The following is a 17,192-nucleotide window of genomic DNA, read 5'->3' as shown; positions in this document are numbered from 1 at the left end:
ACTTTTCCAGAATTTTAATCACCTCCTTAACTTCTTTTCTTTTTTTTTTTTTTGTTAGATTTTTCTACTTCTGAGAGGGGAAAGTTGAGGTCCCCCATTAATATAGTTTTATTATCTATTTCCTCCTGTATTTCACTGAATTTCTTCAAAAATTTAGATGATAGCATTTAATACATATATGTATAGTAACTTCATTGTTTGTGGTACCTTTCAGCAAGACAGTTTCCTTCCATATCTCTTTTAATTTGATCTATTCTTGCTTTTACTTTGAGATCATGATTGCCATCTTGCTTTCTTCGTTTCAGATGAAGCATAATAAATTCTGTTCTAGGCCTTTACTTTTATCCTGCGTGTATTTCTCTGCTTCAAATGTGTTTCTTGAAACAACACATTGTAGGATTCTGATTTTTAATTCATTCTGCTATACACTTCTGTTTTACAGATGAATTCGTCCAATTCAAATTTGTAGTTTATATATAGTTTATTTTTATAGTAACTGTGTACTTTCCCTTCATGCTATTATTGCTTTGTCTTCCCATGTCTTACCCTCATCCTTTCCCTCCTTACAAATGTTTTATTTCTGATTACAGTCTTCTCCAATGTACCCTCCTTTTTATCTCTCATCCCTTTTTATTTCCTCTTAGAGCAAAATAGATTTCTGTATCCAGTTGTGTATGCTATTTCCTTTTTGAGCTAATTTTGATGAGAGTAAGGTTCAAGTTGTGCCCACCCCACCTGCTTCCTCTCCATTATAATAGTTCTTTCATGCCTTTTTTATGTGGGATAATTTACCTCATTAATCTTCCCCCTCCTTCTTCCAATTTTCTTTCTCATCCCTTGATTTTATTTTTTTGGGAGGGATTATCATCCCATCAAAGTCAACTTATATCTACACCCTCTGTCTATGTATGCTCCTTATAAGTGCTGTTAGTAATAAACTTCTTAAGAATTATAATTATCTTATATATTTACATATAAATAGCTTAATCTTGAATTTCTTATGTTTTCTGGTTTCATGTTTATCTTTTTTATGTTTCCTTTGAGTTTTACATTTGGAGGTCAAATTTTTTTATTCAGCTTTGGTCTATTAGAAATGCTTAAAAGTCCTTTGTTAAATATTTATTTTTTCCCTGAAAGATTATATTCAATTTTGCTGGGTAGGTAAGTCTTGGTTGTAATCCTAACTGCTTTGCCTTCTGGTATATCATATTCCAAGCCCTACAGTTGTTTAATGTGGAAGCTGCCAAATTCACTGTAATCTCAACTGTTGTTCCATGATATTTTAATTGGTTTTTTGTTGTTTTTTTGAAGTACTTTCTCCTTAATCTGTAAACTCTGGAATTTGGGTCCAATGTTCCTGGAAGTTTTCATTTGGGAATTTCTTTCCAGTAGTGATTTGCTTATTCTTTCGATTTTAGTTTTGTCCTTTGGTTCTAATATATTGGGAATAGTTTTCTTTGATAATTTTTTGAAAGATATTGAGCAGGCTTTTTTGGTTTGTTTTAAATCATAAGTTTCAGGTAGTCTAATAATTCTTATAATATCTCTTTATCTTGATGTTCCAAAAAGTCTAGCTTCCACTTGGTTTAATTCTAATTTTTAAGGAATTATTTTCTTCTGTGAGCTTTTCCATTTGGCCATTTCTAGTTTTTAAAAGAGTTATTTCCCTCGATAAATGTTGTATATCACACACATATATATATATATATATATATATATATATATATATATATATATATATATATATATATGTTTTTTTTTTTTTTTTTGCGGCTTCACATGTAGCCATTTTGATGCCATTATCCTCTTCTAAATTTATGCCTTGATTTTCCTTATCACCACAGTCGAATTCTTTTTTTGTTTTTATTAGTTTTCTACTGTTTTTTGTGATTTAGTGTTTTTAATATGTGAGTTAGGCTCTGCTCCTGTATGATCCAAAGTTTTTTATTCTGTGGCTTGGAATCTTAATGCTGGCTTTTTCTGGGGTTCAAGGTTTGGCTGCTTTCTCTCACTGGAGGATGTTATACTTCTGTTGTATACTGGAGGATGGGTGTACCTTTTGGCCTCCTCTGGGTATTCAGTTTAAGTGCTGGCCTGTTACTGTAATATTCTTTCTGGTGGCTGGCCCTAGAGGAGGAATAGTTTTACTAGTGTACTCCAGGAATGGAGCCTGCTGCTCAGATGCTATGGAAATAGTTTGTCTGCTAGAAGGCCTCAAGAGTAGGATCTCATTGTTGGCCAGCCTCTGTGTGGTGCTTCACTACTGATCAGCAATAGGCCTTGACCTATTGCTTGGAAGACCCTTATTGGAGGCTGGCTGCTGTTGCTGCTCTTGAACCTTCCCTAGTGAGCAGCTTTCTTGTCCTGATAGAGAGCTGCTTTCCTGCATCCAGATTAATTCTAATGTCATTTTTTAATTGTTTGGATGGGAATCTAGGAGAGCTTCAGAGAGTTCCTTCCTCACTCTACCAGCTTGGCACCAGAAGGCCCTATTCAAGTTTTAAATTGTTAGTTCATGTGTGATGCATTTTGGTAGATTTGAGATTTTCATGAGGTTAGCTACTCCCTCCAAGCCTTTTGATAATGTTTTCCCAGAGACCTTTCATATAAAACTACTCCAAAGTATTAGAAAATTTTCTCTTGCTCATTTATTTTCTAAGGGATCCAATGTATCAAATAAGCTACCCCCTCTATTGTCTAAAACTTTTGCTACATAAGCATCCTAACATTTTCAAGTCATAAAAAATTTTTATGAAAATATCTGTGCATAAAACATTGTTGATATCATGCTATAACTATCCTGTGCTCATCATGTAATTTGTATTGTCATCTGGTTTAACTGTAAAGTTAATTTTTTTTTTAATTGCAGTGATAATTTCATGATTTGTAGTCATTTATTATTAATTATGGTAATTTTTATAAGTAAACAATTTAGAATCATTAAAAGCACTATGTCTCAAAGACAATCCTGTTTCACTTTTTTTCAAAATTCATACTCGATTATGCACCTAGCTTATTTTCCCTGTTCAGCTTCTGTTTAAGAAACACATGCTGACTGAATAAAAAGGCCAATGGTGAGAGTTGAGGCAGTGTACATCTTTTCATCCCCTTTATTTTTTTTTAATGTAGATTGTTAAAAATCTCATTTCCAAATTCTTTACTTCTTTCTTGCCCCTTTCCTACCGATCTGAGAAAGCAAGAAACATTCTTACTTTTCCAAGCTGTAAAAGAAATAAAAAAGAAAAACGAAGGAACTGATGAATGTTGAGTACAGACTGAAACAAAGAAAATATGTTTCAATCTGCAGAATCTGAGTTCATCACTTCTTATTTTGGAGGTCGACAGCATTTTTCATTATGACTCCTCTGAAATGGTTATTTATTGATCAGAGTAGCTGATTATTGTTATTTCATTGCTATTACTCAGTTCCATGTTCTCTTGGTTTTACTCATTTCACTTTGCATCAATTCCTAGAAATCTCCTCAAGTTTTCTGAAACCATCTTGCTCAATAGTGTTTCATCACAATTATATATACCACAATTCTCAGCTAATCCTCACTTGATGGGCATTCCCTTAGTTTCCAATTCTTTGCCGCCATAAAAAGAGCTGCCATAAATATTTTTGTATGTACGAGTACTTTTTTTTATAGCTTTGATACCACAAGTTGTATTTATTGTTGGGTCTAAGGTATGAAAAGATTTATAGCCTTTAGGCCACAATACCAAATTGTTCTCTAAAACAGCTGATTGCTTTTATTTAGTTGTGTCCCACTCTGTGGTCCCATTTGGGATTTTCTTGGCAAAGGTAGTGAAGTAGTTTAGTATTTCCGTCTCCAACTCATTTTACAGATGAGGAAATGAAGTGAACAAAGTTAAGAGACTTGTCCAGTGTCACACAGTTAAAAAATGTCTGAGGCCAAGCTTAGAAAGATGACTCTTCCTGGCTTGAGGCCCAGTACTCTATGCTCTGTGTAACCCAATTGCCCTGCAAAATGATTAGACCAGTTTACAATTCCACCAACAATGCATTAGTGTCCCTGCTTTTCTACATTTCCCCTAGCATTTGTCATTTTCCCTTTCTGATATGTTAGTGTAAAAAGTATAACGTAATACCTCAGTATTACAATTTGCAATTTTCTAATTATCAGTGATTTAAAATATGCTCTTTGAAATTAACTTTTTTATCATCCTCAAAAAAAAAATAAATATTTTAAATGCAGATTGTATAAGTATTAAAACAAAGATTTTTTTGGAAGTCACATTTAATGATGAAAAATATGGAAAACTGCTCAATTTATTCTATTTCCAATTCAAGCACAGTTGAATCATGATAATATTTCTAAAGCAGCCCTTATTCAATGAAAAAAAGTAAAAAATAATCATGACTGAAGTTTTCAGATATAATTCAACAAGAAATTTAGACTAGATGAAATTCTGGTAGATGTCTAATGTTAACATTCTTACTAAAAAGTGGCAGCAAAGTATGCCACTGAGTAGAGAATAAGAATTAGTCTACCTGGGGTAGCTAGGTGACTCAGTGGATACAGCACCAGTCCTGAAGTCAGGAGGATCTGAGTTTGAATCTGGCCTCAGACACTTAACATTTCTTAACTATGTGACCCTGGGCAAGTCACTTGATCTCAATTGTCTCCCTTTAAAAACAAACAAAAAAAAAACACCAAACAAACAAAAAACCCCCACTAACTTTGAAAAAGGAAAGCTAAGTGGCACATGTGGTGGATAGAATGTCAGGCTTGGAGTCAGAAGACCTGAAATCAAATCTGACCTCTGACACTTATTGGCTGTGAAACCTTAGGCAAATCTCTTCCCCCGTTTGCCTCAGTTTCTTCATCTGTAAAATGAACTGGAGAAAGAAATGATAAAATCCCAAATGGCATCACAAGGAGTCAAACATAGCTGAAATGAATGAACAACAAACTTTGAATAAATTGGATAAATTTTTGCCTTAAAGCTATGTTTGATATATGAAATCATGAAGAATGATATTGTTTAAATATGCACTCACATTCTCACGATCAAGTAATATAATTATTAAATCTTATTATTAAAAGACATCTTAGTGATGACCAAAGTCAACTTTTCACCAAATACTAGGTAAATAAGTGGTGCACTGGATACAGTAATGATCCTGAAAGCACAAAAAACAAACAAAACAAGTAAAAATTGCCTATTTATATTACCCCTTATAATCACCTTCTTACACATGTCCAATGATGGAAATTTTTGGCTGCTGGACAATTCTGGCTGAAAAGCTTTTCCTTATGTCACAACAAGATTTGCCTCTTTGAAGTTTCCATTTATCAGATGTAGAATTCATCTTTTTTCAGTTACATAGTACATTTACTAGTGTTTTTGTATGACACAAGCATTTACCACCTGAAATATTCTGAAAATTCTCTGCTTCTTTGACTATATAATCAACTTTTAATTCAAAAATTTTATACAGTCATTTGGCCTTCTGCTTTAAGGAGGCCAGATATCAAATATTGTTTGTTATCTGGCTATTCTCCAGCAAGAGATATAGAGTTGTAGACATAAGCAAATTTTATAAACAAACATTCTAACTTACTCAGGTATATGATTTGGGGAGATAATGGGTGAGAGATAAGGAAACATGGAGTCTAAGCAAAATTCTAGTTGCTTGTTTTTTTCTGCCTGAAGTAGAAGATGTAAAGAGGGAATAATCTGATTTAGTTTCAGAATCCCCCAACAAGTTGATAACAGCTCAATAGTTCTAACAGGTATCACTTTCTATTCCTCACCATTATATGAAAGAAAGGCATAAATATAATTTTGAACAATGCAACTCTCTTGTGCTTCAATTTGAGATGTCTGAGACCCCTTAAGTGGGAGAAACTTTGGTGGTGGTAGTAGCAGACCATACTATCCTCTTAATGATTTATTTGCTGTAATAACAGTGATGCATGGGAAAAGTGTAGTAATCACCATTCTTCCTATCTCATCAAAACCAGAAATTTAAGGTGAGGAATTTGCTAGCTTCACATCAGAGTTTAGCTAAGCTGTTTTCTAGAGAAGTAGGAAAACATAACTAGAGCATCTTCCTCAGAATATTGGCTAACTTGCAAATGGCACAGTGGACAGAGTGTTTGACTTGAAGTTAGGAAGACTTTAGGTTAAATCTAGACTTTAGACATTTACTAGTTGTTAGGTCATTTTTGCCTCTACCTCACATAGTAGTTGCTTAATAAATGTTTGTTCCTTTCCCTATCAGATTTTTTTAAAAAGGAATTTTATAATATTGCTTGAATCCACAAAAGCACATGCTTCTCATATACACTGTCACCCCTTTTTAAAATATTTAAGAGGATCTAATTTTTTAAAGAGAACCACAACAATTTTAGATTCAAATAGGTTTCTTTGATGAAATTTCCCAAAAACTTCCTTCTGGATATGACTGAGATAATACATAAACTGGAAGAAAATTTTTAAAAAGGTTTATAGTGATGTGGTCAATTTTTTTTATTTGTTAAATGAGCTGACTGGACACAATGATCTTTATAGATTCTTTCAGCTCAAATCCTATCATCTTATAATTAAACAACATGAATGCAAATACACAACTCTCTTCTACCCTCAAAAGAAAAGAAAAGAAAAAAATCAAACCTTACTTGGACTTTTCTCTTCCTTCTGCTCCTGCTTCTTGATTTTTAAAAGCACAGTTTCACTAATCAATGTACAATCCATGTCCACAGTCTCGCCTCCTAACCTTGATTGACTACCATCCTGAATAAATATAAAAGAATTCACATTTTCACCAATTATCCCTTTAAAACTTATGAAATATATACATCACTTATATTTATGATAGAGATAATCTATTGACTCAAAAAGAGAATAAAGCCCCTTAGGGGTTTCATGAATAATAGGTAACTCATAATTTAAAAGTTGCTTTTTATTGGTAAAACCTAAGATTCTCCTGCCTTATCCTTTCTCATTTACCTCAAAATCTCGTAGTTGTTGGGCAGTAAAAATATAATAAATATAGCCTATTTTAAAAACCCCACAATTTCTCTAGTAACTAAAATAATCATATACACTCTTACAAACTAATTTTTAAATGGCATGAACCCCAAGTATAAAACAAAATAATGAAAATTTTCATTCTTTATTTCTATTTTAAACTTTTGCATTTGCAGTATTAACACTGGTCAACTAAAAGAATTAAAATACTATTATCTTGCAAACTAATGAAAGTCATTTTTCTAAAATTGCTGCTTCGTGACCTAATAATAATAGTTCACTTACATGTCACTGAAAGTTTTATAAAGTTTTTAACTCGTAAGAAGCCTGTAAAGTAGTTGCATTCTTTTCACATATTATTGCATGAAAAACACTGTATTTAGAATCAGAAGACCAAGGTTCAAATGCCTTGATCTTCCCCAAAGTGGCACAGTTTCTTTCCAAAATTGACACAGCTAATATCTTAAGTGAGATATGAGACCACAGTTCTTGACTCCTACTCTAGGATTCTATGCTAATATTTTTTCTCTTCACGGTTACATTGATGATTTTTCAACACAGGGATTCCTAACACACTGTAAACTGTTTTCACAAATTACCCAATTTAACTCATGGAAACAGCACAAGAATCAGTCACATAACTCTTATTTTTCCTATTTTAGAAATTCAATCAATGAACAAATATTTATTAAAACCTTTCTGTATGTTAGATGATGAAACTATAAAGTCAAAAAATGAAAATTGATCTCTGCCTTCAAACAATATATACTCTACTGGAGAAGGTAAATGAACTCACATTAAGTAAGAAAGAATTTGAGAAGGAAGCATTAACAATAAAGGTAGGGATTTTTAACTTAGTTGTGTCAATAGGTCTCTTTGGTTGACTGGTGAAACTGATGAAGTTCTTTTTAGATTAATATTTTTCAATATATAAAATAAAATAGGATTTCAAAAAGTTATAGTAAAAAATCTAAAAAGTTCATGGACCCAGGTTAAGAACCTCTGAACTAGGATAACAAATAAAATTTTCACACAAGTAATGACAGTGAATTGAGTCTTAAAGGAAAAGAATGATTTTTAAGAAGCAGTTTAATGAATGCATTACAGTCATTAGAGACAACTTGTACAAAAGCATGAGTGGAAAAAGAGGAAGAAATACTGAGTTTCAAACCTAGCATTTTGCAATAGAGGAAGCTGCTAGTTTGAAGTCAGAAGATCTTGATTAAGTTCTCAGGCCTTAATTTCTCTGTTTCAGTTCTAAGGTTTCAAAGTGTCAACTAAGCATGTTTGGTTACTTGGTTACAGAGTATGAGAAAGACAGTGAAGCAAAAACAAGTTCTGGGATCAAACATCTAAAGCTCAGAGAGACCTCATGGATTACTGAATTTCATTTTACAGATATGGAAAGGGAAGCTCATGGCTATTAAGTGATTTGTCCAAGATGATACAGGTAATCCTCAAAGGAAGGATATGAACCCAGGTCTCCTGACTCCAGAGAAATAGTCTTTCATTATACCATACAGACTCCCTTATTCTAAAAGGCTAGAATCAGATCATAAAGAATTTAAATGTAAATAGAATAGTTTTTATTTCATGAAAGTTGTTTTATTAAAGAAACAAAGGCCATTAAAAATTCTTAAGGGATGATATTATCAGAAAACTTTTTGGGCACTGTGTAGATGGGATGAAAGGAACAAAAACTAAGCAAGGAATTCATCTAAGAGGCTTTTAGAATAATGTATTAGAATAATGAACTAAATTATGGAGAAAAAGGGATGGAAATAAGAGATATTACAGAGCTGTGCGTGAGAAGAAGTGATAAAATCTGTCTTTTGACTGGATGTGGGCATGATGGGAGGAGGAAGAAGTGGGAAAGGGAAGAATCAAGGAGGAATCCAAATTTTACCAAAAAATAGGTGACTAGAAAGATGTTAGTACTCCCAACAAAAATAAAGAAATTAACTCCCTTTTAAAAATGTTTGTGATAACAATCTAGATACACATGTCTATTAAGTAAATAAATAAAAACATGGGACTGTAGCTCAAAAAACAAATTAATATTGGACATATAGACAGAGAGATAGTTATCTTATACATAGACATAACTGAACACTTGGGAATTGATATAATCATTATGAGATCATAAGAACAGGTACAGACAGAAAAGAAGAGGGTCTGGGAATGAAGAACTGGATTTACAAGTCATATGGTCAATCAGTAGAAGAACTGTAGTTGTGCAGATGAATATTCTTTTCAATAGACTAGAAAGAAGCAAATATGTCTATATTTCATTAACTTACCTTTGTATCTATTACAGTAATATCCATTTTATATTGTGAAAGATCTGCTGCTGGATCTATGCTCCACTGGATATTTTCTAAGGATGATTTATCTTAGAGAAAAAAAATTCATAATTAAAATTTGAATTATGAATTTATATAATTTTAAAACCAGAATATTTAACACATGTCTGAAGTTGGTAACACATTAATCTTACTTTAAAGAGCAAAACTATAGTATGCAATTTGGTAAAACTATAATCTATCTTGATATTCTGTGATAATTCTAGTTCAACTTCTTTCCTACTAAAAGAAATTACTAAAATTAGGTCTCTCAAAGGAAGATTTGGCATAGACTAAGTCTATCTTAATTCAAGTAATATAATGAATATAATGAAGTCTATTGTTAATTCAACTAATATAATGAATAAGAACTGCTATTTTAGTTGACATTTACACTCATTTTAATGACTTTTTAAAAAACAAACTGAAAATGTACTATAGAGAACAGATACATACCTTGATTATCTTGTAAAGCTTGTGCTTTAGTTAGTCTACAAGGGTTTAACTGAAGAACTGAGGCAAGCTCACAATCTCCATGTCCCATCCTGCCTTTCATTTTTATTGGTTCATAACCACCAATAACCTAAGAATAGATGACAGTATTAGTAGTTGAAAGAACTTTACAAACAAATCCCTGAACATCTAGCACAACAATATGCCTTCAGGCCAGCCAAAAGATACTCTGAATCCAAACTTCTAAAAGGCAGTAGAGGGATTTTGAAGGCAGGATTTTCTTTTTTCATCTGTGGCTATATATATTTAATCTAGGGATGATATATTATGGGACAGGATGATGTATTCCTGGAAACAGGGAAACAGGGATCATCTTGGGAGTCTCAGCATGTTATTTAAATTTGTGTGCCTAGAGGAAGAGCCCTTAGGAAGGAATTTCAAAACAACATCAAGAGTTATTTGCCTAAATCAGTTTTTACACACCTCATTTCCTTGGCTTTTTTCTTTTCGATGGATAGCTGAAAATCGATCAGATAGATCCAGGGGTTTATCCAATACAGATTCTCCATTGACAGAATGATGAATATCCCCTCGAAAAGGAAAAGCGTTTTCTTTATCAAAAGAAGTTTGGGGGCAATGTTCACTTTCTTCTTCAGTCTTCTTCCTTTTGGTTCCTCTACCTCCCAGTGGTTTCAATGGCACAAAAAGATCATTTTTTTCAGTAGTTTCATCTTTTGAATTATCAGTCTCAATCTGTGTACTTATTGATTCACTCATATTCTTTCTCACAATCATTTGCTTAATGGAAGAAGAATGATCAATGACAGTGCTTGGTTGAGAACCAAAATTAAGGCATGTAACAAGGTTGGTGTCTTCAGATTTTGATCTAGTTTTCTGTGTTTTAGAATTAGAAATAATGCTTAGGGAATTTGTTTTGAGATGGGGCTTTTTCCCAGCCTCTAAAAGAGAAGGGGACAAGCTTGTATTCAAGCTTAAACCATTTTTCACATTAGAAACAGCCCCAAAAACAGGAGAAGACGCCCGAGCAGCCCAGTCAACTTCAGGTGGAGTCCTTGGAGAAGAATCTGAAAATCTAAACAAATAGATAAAAGTAGTAAAATATCCTGTGTTACTGGGGAAATAAGTAATCCAGAGAGAGAGAAACAAATGCTAAAATCCTGATTAAATGACACTGACCAATAACATATATCAAAAAGCTCTGTCAACCCCCAAATTATGACAATGTCTTGTTTACCTACTAGTAAACCAGGATGCTAAGAGTAGGAGGGATGCAGCAACTGGCTAGCTACATTATACTTTCTATCAGGCAAAATATCATTCCATGCCCAATCAAGTGTGTTAATAATAATAATACATTTATTGAGAGCTTTGAGCCTTGCAAAGCATTTTACATGAATTTAACTCATCACTTCCCCAAAAAACTCTAGAAGTTTTTGCCATTATAATTGTCTCATTTTGCAGAAGAGTAAACAAAGGCTACAAGGCTATAAGCTGCTTATTCATGATTTCATAAAACTTATAATTTCAAGACATGACTCTACTTTGCTTTCGTTTATCTAACAAACATGTAAGTACTTTTTAGATGCAAAGCAAGTAAAGTAGGGAATAAGAAACATAAAATATAGTCTTTGTTTCTCATTAAAATTAGTAGAATAGGGAGAAAAGTTATCATTGAAAATGCAGTTATAAAGTAGTATGGCAAAATTTAAAGTGGGTAAATTATTCAGTTTTGGCACATTATTTGAAGATTTTCTGACAGGATAGATTGAATTCTTTAAAAGAAGGTAAAAGTTACTTAGGAATAGTGAATTCCAAGTACTGATGGAAGTAAATTCATTACTTAAACCTCTCTCACTCCTTGTAGAATGCAAAAACAACAATATTAAAAAAAGAAAGAAAGAAAAAAAAAAAAATCAAACGGAGAAAAAAGCCACTGCAAAAATTCATTTTAACAAAATTTATAAAAAACTGCTACATTGAACTTTTCACATTTATGAAATTAGGGTTCTACCAGATGATACATAAGAACCATTCTAGCTCTAAATCCATTATCCTGAAATTTAAGTTTTAAAAACATTTTATTTCTGGAGCTTTAAAAAAAATCCTCCCCAATTACCTCAAACCATCTTCATTATTTTTTGTGGATTCTTGAAAGGATTGTTTCTTTGGTTCTACTTCCTGTTGATGGTGCAGATCTTCACTGAGAGGATTCGAAGCACTTTGCGAGTCCTTTAGTAGAAAAATGCACATGAGACTGAAAATTCAACTCCACAGTATTTGTTTTGCCTTCACCTGCTTCACAGAAAAACCATTCCTTGCATTCTAGGAATTCTCTTTGGCCTCCTATAACTCCTATGAACGGTGATAACCTGCCTGAACTCATTCCTCAGTGAATAACATAACTTCATACTTCCTCATTCCAGTGATTTTGAATTCCTAAATGCCAGCTTTCATATCCTATTCTTCATTCTTCACTGTCCACTCCCTTATTTCTTAACCACTTCAAACAAAAGCCCACTCTCCAACATCCCAAGCTACTCTTTAGTACAGGTAGCACTTTCACTCACATCTCTATTTCAATGACTAGACTAAACCCCTCCATATGCCTCTTCCAGGCACTCCTGCTATCACTCAGTAATCTCTCCTCCTCTGAAGTTCATACAATTCAGAATTATCACTCAATCAAGATTCTGAGGGCTGATGTCTAGCAACTTATAGAATACTATCCTTTCTTCCCCCAAGTTCAAACTCTTTCCTTCTCAACTTTTGCTCCTCATAAAGAAACTTCAATAGATATGCTGACCTGTAAACTACCAATTCTTCAATTTACTTATTTTCAATTACTCCTCTATTCCACTACATCTAGGCACAAAGATGATCAAATGTGATATCACCCATGAACATTCCTTTATCTGATCATAACCTGTTGTTAATTTGCCCCTATCTCTTCCTTACTCCAAATCCTGTTTTTTTATCTCATTGAAAACTCCCCAATCCCACTACCCTTTAATCCTTTCCCAGGCCACTGATGATCCTTGAAATGCCTTCACTTGCACATCTTTACCCATTGGTGAAACAATTAAACTCTAGTCTGTCTTTTTCTTTCAGATGGATCTTTTACCCCTTCATCCTGTTTAACATCTTGCCCTACCAAATTCCAGCCTTGGATTACTCTCATCATCTGCTGCTTTTACTCCTATTCTCATGAAACTGAATAAAACTGGAGAAAATCATGACACTAAGTTGACTAAATTCACTAAAACTTTAAGGTATATAATCTCTATGCCTTCTGGTATTATCTCTTCCACCACACCTGTAAATGACTTATCACATGAAGAAGTGGCCTTTCTCATTACCAAGGCTCTACATGCCCAACTGATTCCAATACATTTGATCTTTTCCAAAAGATTGCCCCTTGGCCCTTCTCTCATTCCTATCTTCAATCTCTCCCCTGCCTATTGGCTATTTCTCTATTGAATACAAAAATAAACACATTTCTCCTATTTTCAAAAAAACCTTCATTGATCCATCTATCCCCTATCATCCTTTAACTCTATCATCTTCCAGCTCTCCACCCTTTTATGACTAAACTCCTTGAAAAGGCTATCTACAATAGATGCCTCCACTTGCTTTCCTCTCATTTTTCTTTTCACTCTCTGCAATATGATTTGTAAAAATTCAGCTGAAGCGGCACTCTATAAAGTAACCAATGACTTCTTAATTTCCAAATTTAATGGTGTTTTCTCAATCCTAATCTTTCTTGACTTCTCTGCAGCCTTTAAGTAGGTCAATCACCTTGATATCCAATTAGCTGTCATGTCCTATCAATTTTATACTACTACTGTTTTCACCTTCCTAACTTCTTTCCTACACATTCCTTTTTCTTCTGATATTGCCACCATCTTGGTGCAGGACCTCATCACTGTATTTCTGGATCAAAGGTTTGGGCCTAACTAAACCTTGGTGATGGCTGAGTCTCTCTCTTATTCTCAACATGAAGGTCTCAGGACTTGAAAAAATATTTTTCTCTAAGTTCAATTTAGTTATCATATTTATCAAGATATATATTATTACTTACAGATTCTTCTTGAACACCAAGTCCAAGTGTTTCAGCAACAACTGCAGCTAAGTTAAAAGATGATTTCTCAATGGGATAATTGTTGGTATCTTGAATATCTAAGTTTAAGAAAGTCATATGCAAGTGAATATACAGCTATTTTCTTATAAAAATAGAGCACATCTGGTAGAGAGGTTTACTAATGAGGATTACTATGCACAAGATGTCAATTGATAAAATGGCGCATAGTTTGTTTTTTAAAAAGTCTTACAACAAACAATTTTCATAATAAGTACTTACTAGGAAAGTATAATATTAAATTTAAAATATAAGCATTACATACATTTTTTAAACATTTCAAATTGGCTTTATTATCTCTTATAAATACATGAAGAGAAGAATAAGCTTCTAGAACTATAGAACTGGCCCCTTGTGAATTGAAGAAATTTTTATAGTTTAGAGAAAGGCAAGGTAAGGATTGTTGACAATAGCAGGGAAACGATCTGGGAGTCAGTAAGGCAGAGTACATTCCTGAATATCCTGCAAAAGTAATTGTGGTATTAGACTATCTAGGCCTTAGTATTCTATTAACCTCTTGTTCAGGAAAGGCTTTCAACTCTCTAGAGTATTTCTCCATTTGGAATTATGATTATAATGAAGACAAGGGAAAAGAGAACATACAGAAATTCCTTTTATAGTGAGCTTTTATAGAATGTATGTAGCCAATATAGAATGTCCAGTAAAGGACATTCAAATAATATAGCTTCTTTATTCTATATATTGACATGTTTTATAAGTAATTATTTAAAAGTCCTTTACAATAGAGAATCAATCTTGTTTGGAAGACCTGTGAGTTTGGGAGGAGAAATAATGTAATCTACCTGCTCATCTTGGATGACTAAATCTGTTCCACTCTCAAAATGAAAACAAGGAAGAATGATTTTACTGGTTATTGCCCCCAAAGAGCAGAGACTGCCTTCTAATGGACTCCTGTCTCAATCACAAGGTGATCTGAGAGGTAAAGGAAAAGTCCAGATTTTCCTTTTGGTATATGGAGATGTGCCATATTAGGTTATAACTGACCCACAGGTCCAACAATCTCCTTAAGGAAAGATGTTGGGTGAGTGGATGGGAGAAGAAAGAAGAGAGAACTATGTGGGGAGAGGGTGGGCATGATTGCATTGGAGACAAGATTCATAGTTGGATATCATAGCAATGACAGGATACAATTTGTTTTCCAACTTTCTATCTGGCTTACCCTTCAAATTAGGTCATGTTTTCTACTCTCTCCCCAAGTTGTTACAGCATATACTTTAGAGATGTTAGTCAAACCTCATTAATACAGACTACTAATTTGCAATGATTTAGAAATGAGTTGGTCTGAAGGTTGCTTTTGTTATTTTAAAAAAGATTACTAAATAACCTGAGAATATAAATAAGACATCAAGAGAAATATTTAAGTTACTATTTCCAAGTACTTTAAATCTCCTGTTTGCATGAAACAACCTGATCTAATAATTACAATAAACTAAAAAACAAAGAATTTGAATTTTTTTTTTTAAATGCATTCTAAAGACAGCTAGGTGGCGCAGTGGATAGAGCATCAGCCCTGAAGTCAGGAGGACCTAAATTCAAACCTGATCTCAGATACTTAACACTTCCCAGCTGTGTGACCCTGGACAAGTCACTTAATTCCCAACTGCCTTAGCAAAAAAAAAAAACTTATCAGAGATTTTTTTTTTAAAGCAGCTTTCAGAGCCCAGTACAAATTCATACCAATCTTTTTGCATTTCTTGCCTTTACAAGCCTGTTTAATAGTTGTTTTTGATACTCATCATCTTGTCACTCAAAAAAAAAAAAAAAAAAAAAAAATTTCTTCCTTCTCCCCCACACCAAAATGCATCAAATCTAAAAGGTAAGGAGCTTTTTTTTTTTCCTTCTCCTATTGCTGTCTCTGAAATACCTTCAGGACAATAATAGAAAATAAAAATAAAATAGAAATTTTAAATAATATTTTGTATACTGTATTCAGCGAGGAAAGAGAATATACAAACATATTTTTGGCTAGACTTTGTACAATGGCTGGAGAAGAAAAGGTTACAGTGCTTAACAGGTCAAATTTCAATTCATCAGAAAACTATAAAATACCCCATTCTCTAAATATTTCAAATAGTTGAACATAAAACAGACATGGCTTCATCTAATTTAAAGAAGTTTCTTTAAAAAAAAAAAAAAAAAGACTTGTATTATTAAATAATCCAATGTTACTCTTACTGGTCATAGATGATAATGTTTGATCACAAGTATCTGCTACAAGAATTTCACTTTCATAAAGGTTTTGCTGTACTTGAGTTGAAGACTTTAGACTTTTTGCTAATTCTGAAAAAACAAAACAGACATAAAACTTTTATTAAAAAAATAAGAAAGAAATCAAATTCGTAAAAATTTGGTCTCATTTCAGAAATTTTCATAAACCTGTAAAAATTCAGTATCTTAATTTTATTACCAATAATAAAAACTGTGAGGTGGCTCAATGAAAGCATAATTGCTTGAATTCACAGATTTTCTAAGACATATAGATTACTAATTCATCTACATGCCTAATTTTATCTTATCAGAAGTACTTATTGTGATGTTTTATATATTACTATATGTTAAGAGGACCTAAATCCTATTTCATCTAGTAGGACACAGAGTCTAGAAAACAGCAAAACCTGTAGTAATTTTTTAAAGGATTGAAGTAAACTTTCCTTATAACTAGAAAGCAACTTTAAAATGATACCTGATCCTGTGAAAATGCAGCATCACTGAAAGAATAAAACATTAACAAACTTACAAATAAATCAGTATAGCTTCACTGAAGACATACACTGGGTGCTTAATAAACTGAATAGAGTGAATCTCATTCAAATAATTTAGCTAGCTTACAATGTTAACAATATTCTTAGTAACAAAATGTTTCAGATTCATAGTAATAGTGATATGAATGTCCTGAAGAAGAGGAATGCATACAAATACAGTTTTTAAAAATTACATGTCCAGCTACATACAGTGAAAGAATTCTGGGAGATGATTATGAACCACACGGAATTCCCAGTCCCTGTTTTTCTCTGCCTTTGATTTCCTTCACAGGCTAATTGTACACTATTTCAAAGTGTGATTCTTTTTGTACAGCAAAACAACTGTACAACTGGACATGTATACATATATTGTATTTAATTTATACTTTAACATATTTAACATGTATTGGTCAACCTGCCATCTGGGGGGAGAAGGGGAGGAGGGGAAAAATTAGAACAAAAGGTCAGGCAATTGTC

General features: G+C 33.0%; 1 protein-coding gene and 1 long non-coding RNA gene across 4 annotated transcripts in view; one reads left to right on the top strand and one right to left on the bottom strand.

The window, feature by feature from the left end:
- RBBP8 (RB binding protein 8, endonuclease) overlaps positions 1-17,192 on the bottom strand; it is a 109,717-nt gene that overhangs the window by 13,117 nt on the left and 79,408 nt on the right. For both annotated transcript variants that reach the window (XM_074276522.1, XM_074276531.1), the window contains 7 exons: positions 16,150-16,254; positions 13,897-13,994; positions 11,935-12,047; positions 10,281-10,890; positions 9,801-9,927; positions 9,303-9,394; positions 6,651-6,765 (listed from right to left, as the gene is read on the bottom strand). In XM_074276522.1, the coding sequence (XP_074132623.1) occupies positions 6,651-6,765; positions 9,303-9,394; positions 9,801-9,927; positions 10,281-10,890; positions 11,935-12,047; positions 13,897-13,994; positions 16,150-16,254 (1,260 nt within the window). The remainder of the gene's footprint in view (positions 1-6,650; positions 6,766-9,302; positions 9,395-9,800; positions 9,928-10,280; positions 10,891-11,934; positions 12,048-13,896; positions 13,995-16,149; positions 16,255-17,192) is intronic.
- Positions 1-17,192, top strand: part of LOC141547900 (uncharacterized) — a 139,326-nt gene that overhangs the window by 93,144 nt on the left and 28,990 nt on the right. The gene's annotated exons all lie outside the window — the stretch shown is intronic.

Source organism: Sminthopsis crassicaudata, chromosome 1, assembly GCF_048593235.1.
Source record: "Sminthopsis crassicaudata isolate SCR6 chromosome 1, ASM4859323v1, whole genome shotgun sequence".
Classification (NCBI taxonomy): Eukaryota; Metazoa; Chordata; class Mammalia; order Dasyuromorphia; family Dasyuridae; genus Sminthopsis; species Sminthopsis crassicaudata.
Note: the sequence above shows the minus strand (reverse complement) of the source record. Positions and strands in the feature narration are given on the sequence as shown.